At 37.2% G+C, this 12,467-nt stretch overlaps 1 protein-coding gene across 2 annotated transcripts; it reads right to left on the bottom strand.

The window, feature by feature from the left end:
• Positions 1-4,019: 4,019 nt before the first annotated feature.
• LOC129731361 (transient receptor potential cation channel protein painless-like) lies at positions 4,020-9,140 on the bottom strand. 2 transcript variants are annotated; one of them, XM_055691266.1, is made up of 7 exons: positions 9,019-9,140; positions 8,778-8,895; positions 8,410-8,595; positions 5,975-7,889; positions 5,724-5,854; positions 5,567-5,667; positions 4,020-5,510 (listed from the first exon to the last, which is right to left on the bottom strand). In XM_055691266.1, exons 2-7 carry the CDS (start codon positions 8,823-8,825, stop codon positions 5,102-5,104), a joined length of 2,790 nt encoding a protein of 929 aa, XP_055547241.1. In that variant the 5' UTR covers positions 8,826-8,895; positions 9,019-9,140; the 3' UTR covers positions 4,020-5,101. The 2 variants fall into 2 exon arrangements, with proteins under 2 accessions (XP_055547241.1, XP_055547242.1); XM_055691267.1 differs by having other exon boundaries at positions 8,778-9,103.
• Between the last annotated feature and the right edge of the window lie 3,327 nt (positions 9,141-12,467).

Consider the following 12,467-nt stretch of genomic DNA (forward strand, 5'->3'; position numbering starts at 1 on the left):
CAGCAAGTGGTCAGGAAAACCACGAAAAGGTAAACAAACTGCATTGACTGCCGAGGAAGATGACTCATTTGTTCGCTGGATAACTCGGATGGCACGTAAAGGATTCCCTATTACGAAAGAACCGGTGCAGTCTACAGTTGATCCAGATCCAGAACTCTTAGTGCGTAGGCCAGAGTTAGTTTCATCAGCGGGAGCTACGGATGAAGAGATGTATTATTTAGACCTAGGAAATTGTTGTGGTCCAAATAAGGAAACGGTGGCCCATTAAAGGACATTGACGTGATGATTTATTTCTTTTATTATGAGAAAATAGAGGTATTATCTAGTTGTTTTTCATGCTGAAAAGATGATAAACATGTTACTTCATGTTTAAACATAAGTAAATACTTAATTCAGTTTAGATATTTACACTTTTTCTTGCTAAATTTGCAGCTACGCTACTAAGTTAGGGATACCATCTGGTCAGATGTACTAATCAGGACATCTATTTTTTCGACACAAATTCGATCTAAATTATTTTTATTCTGTTTTAAACTGGTGGTATGTGATTTGCACTTCAAAATGCTATTCGGTTGTTAATTTATTTAACATGTATCTCAAACGATCCAATTTTATCAAGCAACTTTGAATTTTTAGGAATTTGTTTGATTCCAAAGAATTCAGCACATGTAAACTGTTTAAAATTAAATATAAAAATTGTCAGATGTTCAACACTATTCACTTTACTCAGGCTTAACCAAAGAAATAATTTTCGCACTGAGCGTTGTGTAGTCAGGTACCGATATTTATCTGAATTATCCACAGTATTGAACATGTATCAAGATAGACAGGTTTAATCTCTATTCTCCCAGATATTTAAAAAATAATGCAGATTTTTCCAGATTTTGGGACCGATTAAAGGAAACGAGGCAAGCAATTTGCCTCGCCTAGAATCACTGACGAGCAAAATGTTGTACATATTAGGAAACCCAAGTGAAACTTGGCTGGTGACAGTTGAGTAGATAGGCTGACCAGACTCACCGTTTTAAACGGGATAGTACCGTTTTTTCGACTATTTTTAACCGTCCCGTCTTTTTGCCATTTTGTACCGTTTTCGGATACTCCCTGAAAAAATCTTAAATAAAGCTTTGCATTAAAATTTTCCTAAATGGAAAATAAGTTTCTAAGTAGCCAGGATTTTTCTAATATTACTGAGTACGTTTTGTGCATTCCTGACAGTACCGCACCACTGGAAGGACATCCGGACCTCTTCTATCGTGAACTGATGAAAAAGTCGCCCTTGAACGTTGATACCAGGATAATTGTCAAAAATCTCGATCACCGTGTGACAAGTTTCAGGAACTCATTGCTTAGAATCACACTCTTCAGGTTCAGGCAAGTTCATCAAAGCAATGAATATATGTTTGTATGCTTTAGTAGGTAGAAATTTCCAAAAATTATTTTAACATGTGTCCCGTTTTTTTAACCCATTTGTCCCGTTTCTATCCCGAGAAAATCTGGTCAGCCTATAAGTAGAGCAGTTTCGCAGACGAGCTACTCGTCCGAGATCCAGCAGACTCACCATCTGTTATATCTAAATTGGTCAGGCGAGTAAGTCGCTGCTCACCTCGTTGACTGTAATAGGCCTCTTTATTTTCATTAACCCGCAAAACAGTCATCACTTCAAATTTTACAATTTTACCTCATGAAATGTTACTTTAAGAATTTTATCGGAGCAAAATGTCCTTTTCTTTTTATTTTTACCAGCGACGAATTCAAACTGGCAACCAGAAATGAAAAAAAAATACTGGGCAATGTCCAACAATTCCTAATCTCAGGCAACATTCACGTTTCTGTTGAAAAGTTACCGATTTGTGCCTTGCAATATTAGCTTGGTGATTGAAGGTTATTCCATGCCTTATAAAAATCAGGACAAATGCTAGAATATGAAAAATAAATCAGGACGCCCAAATAGGATCTCAAAATCAGGACATGTCCTGCTAAATCAGGACGGATGGTACCCCTATACTAAGTGGACCATTGAAGGCAGTTATACCCTAATTGACACTCAATAGATAGTAAGAATGTTGGTATCCAACGTGATCTATTACCAGCAAGCAGTAAGTAAATACGTATCTATTATTTTTACCGCATTGTATAAATCTATCAGTTGCATATAAATGTGATAAAGATCAATTAAAGCAGTAAATAAATAAAAGTAGCAATCGATGTCAAATAACGTTTGAATATGCGCTGATTAGTTGCTTTTCAACTGGCATTGCGAACAGGCATTTAACCACATAAATTTCGATTCAGCATAAATACGTCTTTTAAGCGACGGCTATCCCAACCAACATTTTTATTGATTTACATCTTAATAAACGATTATTAAACGGATTTCAACTAAACTAAAGCTCAATGAGCTTTACTCAACCAAATTGTTTGTTTGGATTCCACACTTGATTAAATTGGGCTAGTAGAACTATATCGACTATAAATACTGTGACTATCATACAGTCACCATCGGAATAAAGTGCCCAGGATTTTACATTCCACCTTTAAAGCAGAGATGCCAGATGATTTTAAAAAATGTCTGCAACTGCTCGAAAAACCTGAAAAGACAAACTTTTGACGAATTGGGTTGTTTAGCTATTCACAGATTTCCGATTTTAATATATCATCTGAAAGAGTGTAATTTTCTGAGCAAAATGAAATGTTTCAAATTTTATATCATTATCCTTCGACTTTTAAATGAAGAATAAAAATTCGCTTTATAGACTATATACATAAACCGGATATAAATCGGAATCCACATTTCCACTAAATAATCGCCGCTGGACTAACAACCTGAAATATAGCGTTTACTATGTGAAATTGGTCAATGAATCGATTGGTGATAGTTTCATTTTGTGCAGGGCACGGGAAATGGTCTATTTTGCCCCTTTCCACCCTATTTTTACGTATTTTTGGGAATATAGGCCCCAAAAGCGTTTACTTTTACTTCTAAGGTCACACAATGGTCCTACAACTTTCTGGCCGGATTTAGCCTCGTGTCATTACTTGAAAGATGTGCTGGAGTGGTACGAGACTAGGGATGTCAATTTCGTACCGCAGCATCTCAATCCCCCGAGCGCACCTGAACTGCGGCCAATCGGGTTGTTTAGCTATATCAGTTTAATATAATATCATCTAAAAGATCTGAATTTTCTAAGAAAAACGTGATTTAAAAATTTTTTCTATCACTGTTCTTCGCCTTTTAAATCACGATTTAAAACTGCTCGAAATCGCTACAATGACAGTTCGTCCACATACATAAGACATACGTAACACTGGCGTTTTTTTCTGGTACACTTTGCCCCATTGTACTCCGTACCTCGTCCTGTGTAAGTGATCAACAAATAATGAACAGAATGAATTTTCTTTTACTCGGCTTTATCGAGCCCTCAATAGAAAATCCCATAAGGAACTGTCACGAAGTCATTTACAATATCAATGCAGTATTTTTCGAGTAGGAACAAGACAAATGCAGGGCTGTGCAGGTACACTGCCTTAAAAACAACTCAAACAGTGATTTCATTCAGAGCGTGGTACCATTCGAGTAGTTCATTTTGTACCAACTTTTTTGAAAGATTTCTTCCTGAGGGTTACGTATGTCTTATGTATGTGGTTCGTCGATATACCAACTGCCATTGTAGCGATTAAGAGCGAATTTTTATTCTCCATTTAAAAATCGAAGGATAATGATATATAGTTTTAAAAATTCACGTTTTACTCAGAAAATTACATTCTTTCAGATGATATATAAAAATCGGAAATCCGTGAATCGCTGAACAACCCAATTGAGAAGTACTGGGTCATCATGAAGCAGGCACTTCGGAAACATCCTAAAGAAACAAACAAAACAAAAACAATGGATCCAAACGTTGTACAAGACCTTATGAGCAGTGTTGAGAGGAAAGTTCGTGCATTTGGATATGAGGATGAAATTGAATAAAACGCACAGTGAAAATACTAAATAATATATTTCATTTTACTACCTGTAAGTGAGGAGGCGATTTGTTGGATGACTGAAATTTCCCAAATCTTTTTTGTGATGAGTGGCTGAGTTGATAATTATTGCGACACTTTAGATTGATTGGTGAATCGGAACAAAAATAAATTTCAACAGTTGATCAGTTTACATACATCGGTTTAGTTATGAAATGGACTGGTGAAATGCTGAAACCCATTTTTCAGTTTTTCCAGTTTCTCACCGATTCCTTTTCGTCCTTCGTTTCTCTTTTAGCCAATCGAAGTTTGCCCTTAATCATAGCCCAGATGGTTTCGCTCGGACGAAGTAAAGGACAGTTTCGTGGGTTCATGATTTGCGGCCCAAAAAAAACGTGTATTTCGTGTAAAGTTTGCGGGCACGCGCTTTGACACTAAACCTTTGCCAAGTCACGATGCCTGAACCCATGATTTTCCATGTGGATGAACATAACATAATCCGATCTGCTAGTTTTCTTCTGTTTCGACCGAAATCTCACTGACAACTGCAAAACTCAGTGAATGTATAAGCAACACTCTGAAGAGCAACCTTTAAGTTATTTTTTTTGTTCACTTTTTTGTTGGAAGTCCTATAATTTGAGGTTAGTTCTATCTAAGGGATCAATTTTGGCTTTGAGAACTTGTTTTTCAATGGGGTCAGAAAATGTTTGATGGCAGTGTATCAAAAATTTCAAATATTAGATTATATTTTTTTTTAAAAGTCGAGATTTGTTCAAACACTTTTTTTGAAAATTGTTAGCGTGAGTATAGCTTTCAAACAGCGAACACAGTCAGAATAACGAACCTCAAAATTCTATCTGCTTAATCAAATAAATAGATAATATTAAAACCATTATTGAAACATATAATTTTAATTGCGATTATTACTTGTTTAACAATTAAATTAGTACTTTCAATATCTTCTTTGATCAACTGAATAAACTTTGTTAGCAAAACATGATGATCTATAAATATAAAGCTATACTGCTTAAAAGAATAACATCATAATTCGTATTATATCCAGTTTAAAACGCAACACTTTTCACTAAAACATACGATAATACTTATTTTGTGCTTTTTAGCAATCAAAACGGAACTATTTTCCATCCCTGTTCAAAAATTGCAGTATTCGCTCAATGTTATGCTCAATGGTAGTCAGCCTCACTTCGAGCATTTCCAACTTGTCCTTCGAATGAATTCGTTGATTACGCGAGTGTAAAATTTCCTTAGCATATTTCATAACTTTACCATCCATCTTCGAGAAGGACGGCAGAATGCAGCAGCCAAAACTGAGCTTGAATCTTTCATTGCTTCGTGCGTTCTCCGGCAGTAACTCGAAGTGGCTTTCAACGTCCAACACGGACTCCTGGTCTACGTGCTTCTGTGGCCTAGGTATGAATATTGAGTTCGATTGGTTTGGGGTTATTATGACGTAGTAGTACGGTAAATACGTGGGGAAAAGTTGCAGAAACGTCCTCGGGAAGATGCAGTGTATGAGATTTGTTCTGGAAGTTGAAAAGCGTGAGAAATTTGGCATTTTTTTATTACGAAGCATGCTTACAGTACGCCGTTTGTGTTTGGGAACTTTAACGCATTTTCGTACTTCGAGATTACGTCCACTTTCTGCGAAAGTCCTATCAACTCTGCCTCCGCTTTTATAGCCTGAAATTAGGAATATTTAATAATCGAAACTAAGCAGGGTACTTGAACACAACTACCGCGGTATCACTGACAGCTAAGCCATTCATAAGATTAAATATCACGATGGCGACGAAAAACAAGAACAGCAAAAATATCAAATAACTAACGCCGTTGCTTTCAAACTTGATATTGGCAGCTTCGAATTCACCTAGAAAATATTCAGCCAGTGTTAAGCTCATGGAAGCCAACAATTAGCACTATCAAATGAGCCGGAGCTCGACGATTTTTTAAGGTCAGGCTCTGCATGTTTAAAATTACTCAAACTTACCTGTTAGCATAACCATTGTTTTGAGTAGTGCAGTACCAATGTCACCAAACGTGTTAAATTTATCATCTTCTTTAGGTTCTTCTGCTTTAGTTTCTTCTTCTCTGACCTTATTGACATCGTCGGGAAAGACTATGGAATCTTTTGTGCTAGTAGCATTTTTAACATGAAATAGCGTGTAGAAACAGAACGCGAACGAAATCAGAATTATGGAGTACAAGATTAAACTTTTCAGAAAGTTTTTCGACACCGTCTTCAGCATAACCATGTGCGTTGATATCGAAAGCACGGGCAGCATTCCGACCAGGAGAGTGAATTCTAACGCGGAAAGTAGAATTACAACCGCCGAGATGATCTGTCGAATCTCACTTTGTTCGAATTCCTTTAGCAGAACTGTGTAGGCCGCCACCACCAAAGTAATCTCCATCCAATTTTCGATCGAGTAGAGGTACATTTTTGTGTGGAGCATCATTTGTCCTATTTCTCGCAATGCTATATAGGTAGTGCCAAGCAAAGAAATGATTCGCAGTGATTCCTTAAGAAATCGATCAACATTGTCCTGGCCGTAGCATCCCACAACATACCAGGTGAAGGCCAAGAAGAATGTCGTACAAATTAGAAAGTTTATATAGAAATAAATACTCAGTCTTAACCACTTAATTAACACGAAACTGGATATCACAGGGTGTTTCAACAGAGGCTTCATATCACCCGAGTTTGCCATATAGACAATCGGCAACATTTCATCGCTAATTTCCTTCAAACCGGCGGCATCTTTCTTCACATCTCCAGTGTGGTTTCGCTTGTACACGGGAGGAACGAGACAGGAAAAATCTATGTTCACTTCGTAGTCGTCATCCCCTGGTCGCTTGTCGTTGGTGGTAATGCACGAGTTTAAATGTTCCTGCAAAATTTCCGGACTCATCTCACAAATAGGTAACTCCTTGAACATGTTAACCGTTCCAATGTAGGCCGAATGTTTCAGTAGCAGTTCAACGGCCCCATCGACCTTGTACTTAACAGCATAGTGGAGAGCGCTGCAACCTTTGCTGTCTACTTTGTCAATCTCTATCCGATCGTCATCGAGAAGGATGTCTAGGCACTTGAAAAACGGACATTTTGCTCGGTCTTTGAGTGTGTTGATTTCTTTAATTACCAACGAAAGTAGTGGTACTGAATTTATGGTCCTAATGTGGGCTGCTGTGTGTCCAGTTTTGGACAAAATGAATGATAGAATGTCATGGTAGCCGTAATTGCAGCATTTAGTTAGCAGTTCCGGTAGGCGAGATTCCGCTGAGAATTTGTAATCGTTTTCTAGAAGAGTTTTCACGAACGAGAGACGTCCAGATTGCACTGCCATCGAGAGCAGTTCCCAAAAATCATTCTGCCATTCGCTTTCGTTGACTTGTTTGGATCTGTATTTTTGGAGTTCTGAATTAAACTTATCTTCGTTAAGGGTCTTGATGAGTGTCACCAAGACCGATAGATTTGTTTCCATTATAAAGCTTGGAATCGTTACGTCGGGGAAAAAATCCTGAATTTTCTTTCTTAATTCTCCTTTTCGAAACGTATCCACATCTACGTTGGCGAACTTCAAACAATACTGCAGAATCTCTTTCCTCCAATCCTCCGAATTTTTTTGCCAATTCTTGGAGTTTTTCACGAAAACTCCCACTGGTGTTCGATTTTCACTGTTTGGAATATTAACACTGGCTGGTTCACTTTGAATTAGCACCTGGATGCATGGGAAAACCCGCTTCCAATTGTCGCTGTTTAAGCGCTCGAACAGCAGATGCAGCGCGGTTTGGTCTTGATACAGAAGATTGGGATTTGTCCCTTCGCTCAGTAACGCTTGAAAATGTTCTGCATCCTCGGACAGCACAGCGAAATGAATCGGGAACTTTCCGTTGGCATTCGGCTGCAAAGGCAAATAATGATGATGTGTTACTTCTGGTACCACGACTTATTTGGAGAGTGAATTGGTTGAGATTTCAAATAATACTGGCTACCTTAACCTTTGATTCATTGCAGTTGCCCTGATCATTGCCATTCAACCGTGAATCATTCCAAACAAGATGAGATGCTCGATAAGCATTTAATCAAGCCATTAGTGAGTTACTTTTTTCTGTCAACAAAACAATGCAAACGAAGTCAAATAATGCTGATACATGAACACTCACACTGTGCAATCTATTACACACGGGTGCGTATACAAAAAAATTAATACCCAGTTCCACGAACATGAGCAAAGCAAATGAAACACATAAAAAACTGTTTTTAATTAGCATGCTTCCCAAAAAAGATTCCAATTGCCCGATGTGTCAGAATTACTTGCAGGTGAACTAAACGATGAATTTTTTGATTTGTGGGCACAAACAATTTAGTTTCCCTAGCAACTTAACGGTATTCCCAGAAGGAAAGCAATGGATGAAACTCACCTGTTGCGTATCAACACCATGCACTAGACACTCTTCAATGAACTTTGCGGAGCCCGCAGTTTCGCATGCCTTCTCGAACACTGATAGTCCACTGAGGTCATCACGAACGGCCGGATCTGCACCTCTACGCAAGGCATACTGAAAGCTTTTCAGATTTTTCTCCGCCAGACTAGCGGAGAGCGCTTGCTGAAAATATTTGGTTTATCAATACACTCGTGTTAATCAAGTCATAAAACCGCTCCCGAACGATGTTTCATTTTGATGAGTTTTGCGTAAAATAAACATTGATGTGTCTCGTTCGAAATTTAAAAACCTCAAAAGATTTATTTATTTAACCAAGACACACCCTAGGGCGAGATGAGCAATACCTGTTGATCCGATATACAGAGAAGCTGTATGTTATTTCCGCTGCTCATCTTAACAAAAGCTGCTACCGTTCTCTCTCTCGTTTATGCCTTCGCCCATTCACAACGATGACGGTGATTACTAAAATGTGGGAATAAAACGATAGTGAATCATGTACACAAGCCTTCTGATTTTAACTGATAGAATAAAAAACTATGCAACTACGCGGTAATGATTAGGTGCAACGTAGAATCAAAACAATACTTTTCACAAATTCCCTGCACAGAGACGTATGCGATGTCAGCGAAAGTCGAACCCACTTTAAACAGTCTACGACTGAATGAAAATTTCCAGCGCGGGTCACTTAGTATGAACGCTTGTATTAGTAAACGTATACACATGCTAACCGGTTTCTTCCCACACGCACGATAAAAACGGTATTTGTTCCAATACTAGCAGAAAGCTTGGATTCACTACGCGCCGGTTTTTTTTTATTCGTAAATTTTGATCGATATCCAGTTTGCCCTTCTGTTTTTTTTTAGGTTAGCGCTTTATGATGAGCTTCATATGGCTATTAGACCTACGTGTTTACATTTTTAGGTGGCTGGAGCTCTTACGCTTAGCTGACCTGAACGTTGCTTCCGGCTGACCAAATAACAAAGAACACTAAATTTATACCGATGAAGTAAACATTCTAAAAGCGCTAAGCGTCAGTGCGTCTTGAACTGTCCTACAGATCAGACGTTTTTTCGGTTGCTTATGGACTGGTCTTTGACTGCCTATAGCTTCAAAGTTTGTGTTTTGTCAGTGTGTCTTTTAAAGATTACCTGAAAGTTATTTCCCATCAGTCTTTCTCAAGACTACCTACTTTTGAATTTAACATTTGTTTTAACTTTTTTCGTATCACCTGAAATGGCTGGACGGAAAAAGAAACCTCGCATCGCTGCGGGGAGGAAAAGAGAGGCATCTCTTTCTGACACATCGAGTGTCTGTAGTGACAATCCTTTTGATATTTTGCCTGAGCAAGAAGCTGGTGAAATGGAAGTTATTAATAACGAAACTATACAAAATATAAAATCTTTAAAAAAGGAGAAAGTTCCACCTATTGTGGTAACTATTTCTTCTGAATTTAATATATTCAAAAAGGAACTTTCAACGTTTGTTTCTGACGTTAAAGTTACATATCAAATTGGCCGTAGAGGTGAATGCCGCTTATTAGCCGACTCAGTAAAGGGTCGTGATCGTCTTGTTCAGTATTTAACTGACAAGATGTACAAATTTTTTACATATGACACCAAGAACGCCAAGCCGTTCAAGGTCGTATTGAAAGGTCTCACCAACGATCAAACCGTTGATGAGATCAAACTTACTTTAACAGAATTACTTGGCATAGCCCCTACCCAAGTAATTCTAATGAAACAAAAATCACGAGGCGAAAACAGTCAGAGAACTGGAATTTCCCTTGTTAATTATTTAATTCATTTTAACCGTAATGAGGTTAACAACTTAAAACTTTTTGAAAAAGCACATGCTTTGTATAATGTGCGTGTAAAGTGGGAAATTTATAGGAAGTATGGCGGAGGTGAAAAGCATATCACCCAATGCCGTACTTGCCAACGTTATGGCCATGGTTCCAAATTCTGTAACATGGACCAAAAAAGTCTTAATTGTGGAGACTCTTCTCACAAAAAGGACACATGTCCTGTGAAAGAGAGTAAAAATTTTCGCTGTGCGAATTGTAACGGCAACCATATGTCAAATTTTTATCAATGCCCAGTCCGTTTAGCAATTGTTAAGGCAAGGCAAGGTAAACAAAATTCAATTTCTCAATTAAAACCAACTTCAAAACAAAATTCTCCAAGCGTACCAGTGACGCACAGTTTACCTACTCCTTTGCATACCCGTTTAACTTATGCACAGGTTACAGGTAGTTCGAACATTATACCGCCTAGTGTTGGTAGTTCGAAAATGACCGTTAATATGGGTAAGCAAAACACGCTAGAAAATAATTGTACACCTGTTACTCCAGCTAATATTGCTGCCGAAAATATTTTTTCTAATGTCAACTGCCTGGGGCCTATTACGGCAGGTAAACTTTCTCTTTTGCAACAGGCAATGTTCGATCTTATGAACGCCATGTCGCAGGCAAAATCAATGTTTGAAGCCATTCAAATAGGCACAAATTTTACTATTAAAATTGTTTCTAACTTAAAATTTAGCAATGATTTTAAATAAAACAATTAAAATATTAAATTGGAATGCTCGCTCATTGAAGGCCAATGAGAATGAGCTTTTTAACTTTTTAACAGTAAATAATGTGCATATTGCAATTATTACTGAAACATTTTTGAAACCTAACATAAAATTAAAATATGATCCCAATTCGGTGGTTCATAGATATGATAGGATTCAGGGTTCCGGCGGTGGAGTTGCAATTGTTATTCATCGCCGATTCAAACATCGTGCTCTTCCCCATCTTGAGACGAAAGTTATTGAAACTTTGGGAATTGAAGTTCAAACTGAACTTGGGATTTTATTTATTGCCGCAGCATATTTACCATTTCAATGCACACGCGAGCTCAAAAACTATTTTAAAGGTGATTTACAAAAACTCACCAGAAATCGTTCGAAATTTTTCATAATCGGCGATTTTAACGCTAAACATCGTTTATGGAATAATTCTCAAAGTAATTCCAATGGCAAAATTTTATTCAACGATTGTTCTTCAGGATACTATTCTATTTTGTCTCCGAATAGTCCTACATGCTTTTCATCTGTAAGAAACCCTTCAACAATTGATTTGGTGCTTACAGATCAAAGTCATGTATGTAGTGATTTGATCACACATGCTGACTTTGATTCTGATCATCTTCCAATAACTTTTTCTTTATCACATGAATCAGTTTTAAACCCTATGAGCTCTGTTTTTAATTATAACAAGGCTAATTGGGAAAGATACAAAACTCATATTGAGAGAAATTTCAATAATGAGCTTGATTTGCAAAACGAAGTGAATATTGATTCCGCTTTGGACGCATTAAAATGTGCAATTGTTGATGCCAGGAATTATTCTGTTCCAAAGGCTCAAGTGAAATTTGATTCACCAATAATTGACGAAAATCTTCAACTTCTAATTCGTTTGAAAAATGTCCGCAGACGTCAATATCAACGTTCTCGTGACCCTGTTTTTAAAACTATTTATAAGGATTTACAGAAAGAGATTAAGCATAGATTTACTCTTCTGAGAAATCAAAATTTTGAGACTAAAGTTGAAAAATTGAAACCATATTCAAAACCATTTTGGAAGCTGTCGAAGATTCTTAAGAAACCTTCAAAGCCTATTCCAGTTTTAAAAGATGGTGAACGTTTTCTTGTATCCAATGAACAAAAGGCTCAAAGACTTGCTCAGCAGTTTGAGAGTGTTCATAACTCAAATTTGAATTTTGTGAGTCCAATTGAAAATGAAGTCACACGTCAATTTGATTTAATTTCTTCCCAGAATTTTTTACCTGCAGAAATAATTGAAACTAACTTGAATGAGATTAAATCAATTATTAAAAATTTCCAAAAATATGAAAGCACCTGGTGACGATGGAATCTTTAATATACTAATCAAACATCTCCCTGAGAGCACAATGGAATTTTTAGTAAAAATTTTCAATTGCTGCTTCAAAATTGCATATTTTCCCAAATTATGGAAAAATGCAAAAATT

The sequence above is a fragment of the Wyeomyia smithii genome, chromosome 3, assembly GCF_029784165.1.
Source record: "Wyeomyia smithii strain HCP4-BCI-WySm-NY-G18 chromosome 3, ASM2978416v1, whole genome shotgun sequence".
NCBI lineage: Eukaryota > Metazoa > Arthropoda > Insecta > Diptera > Culicidae > Wyeomyia > Wyeomyia smithii.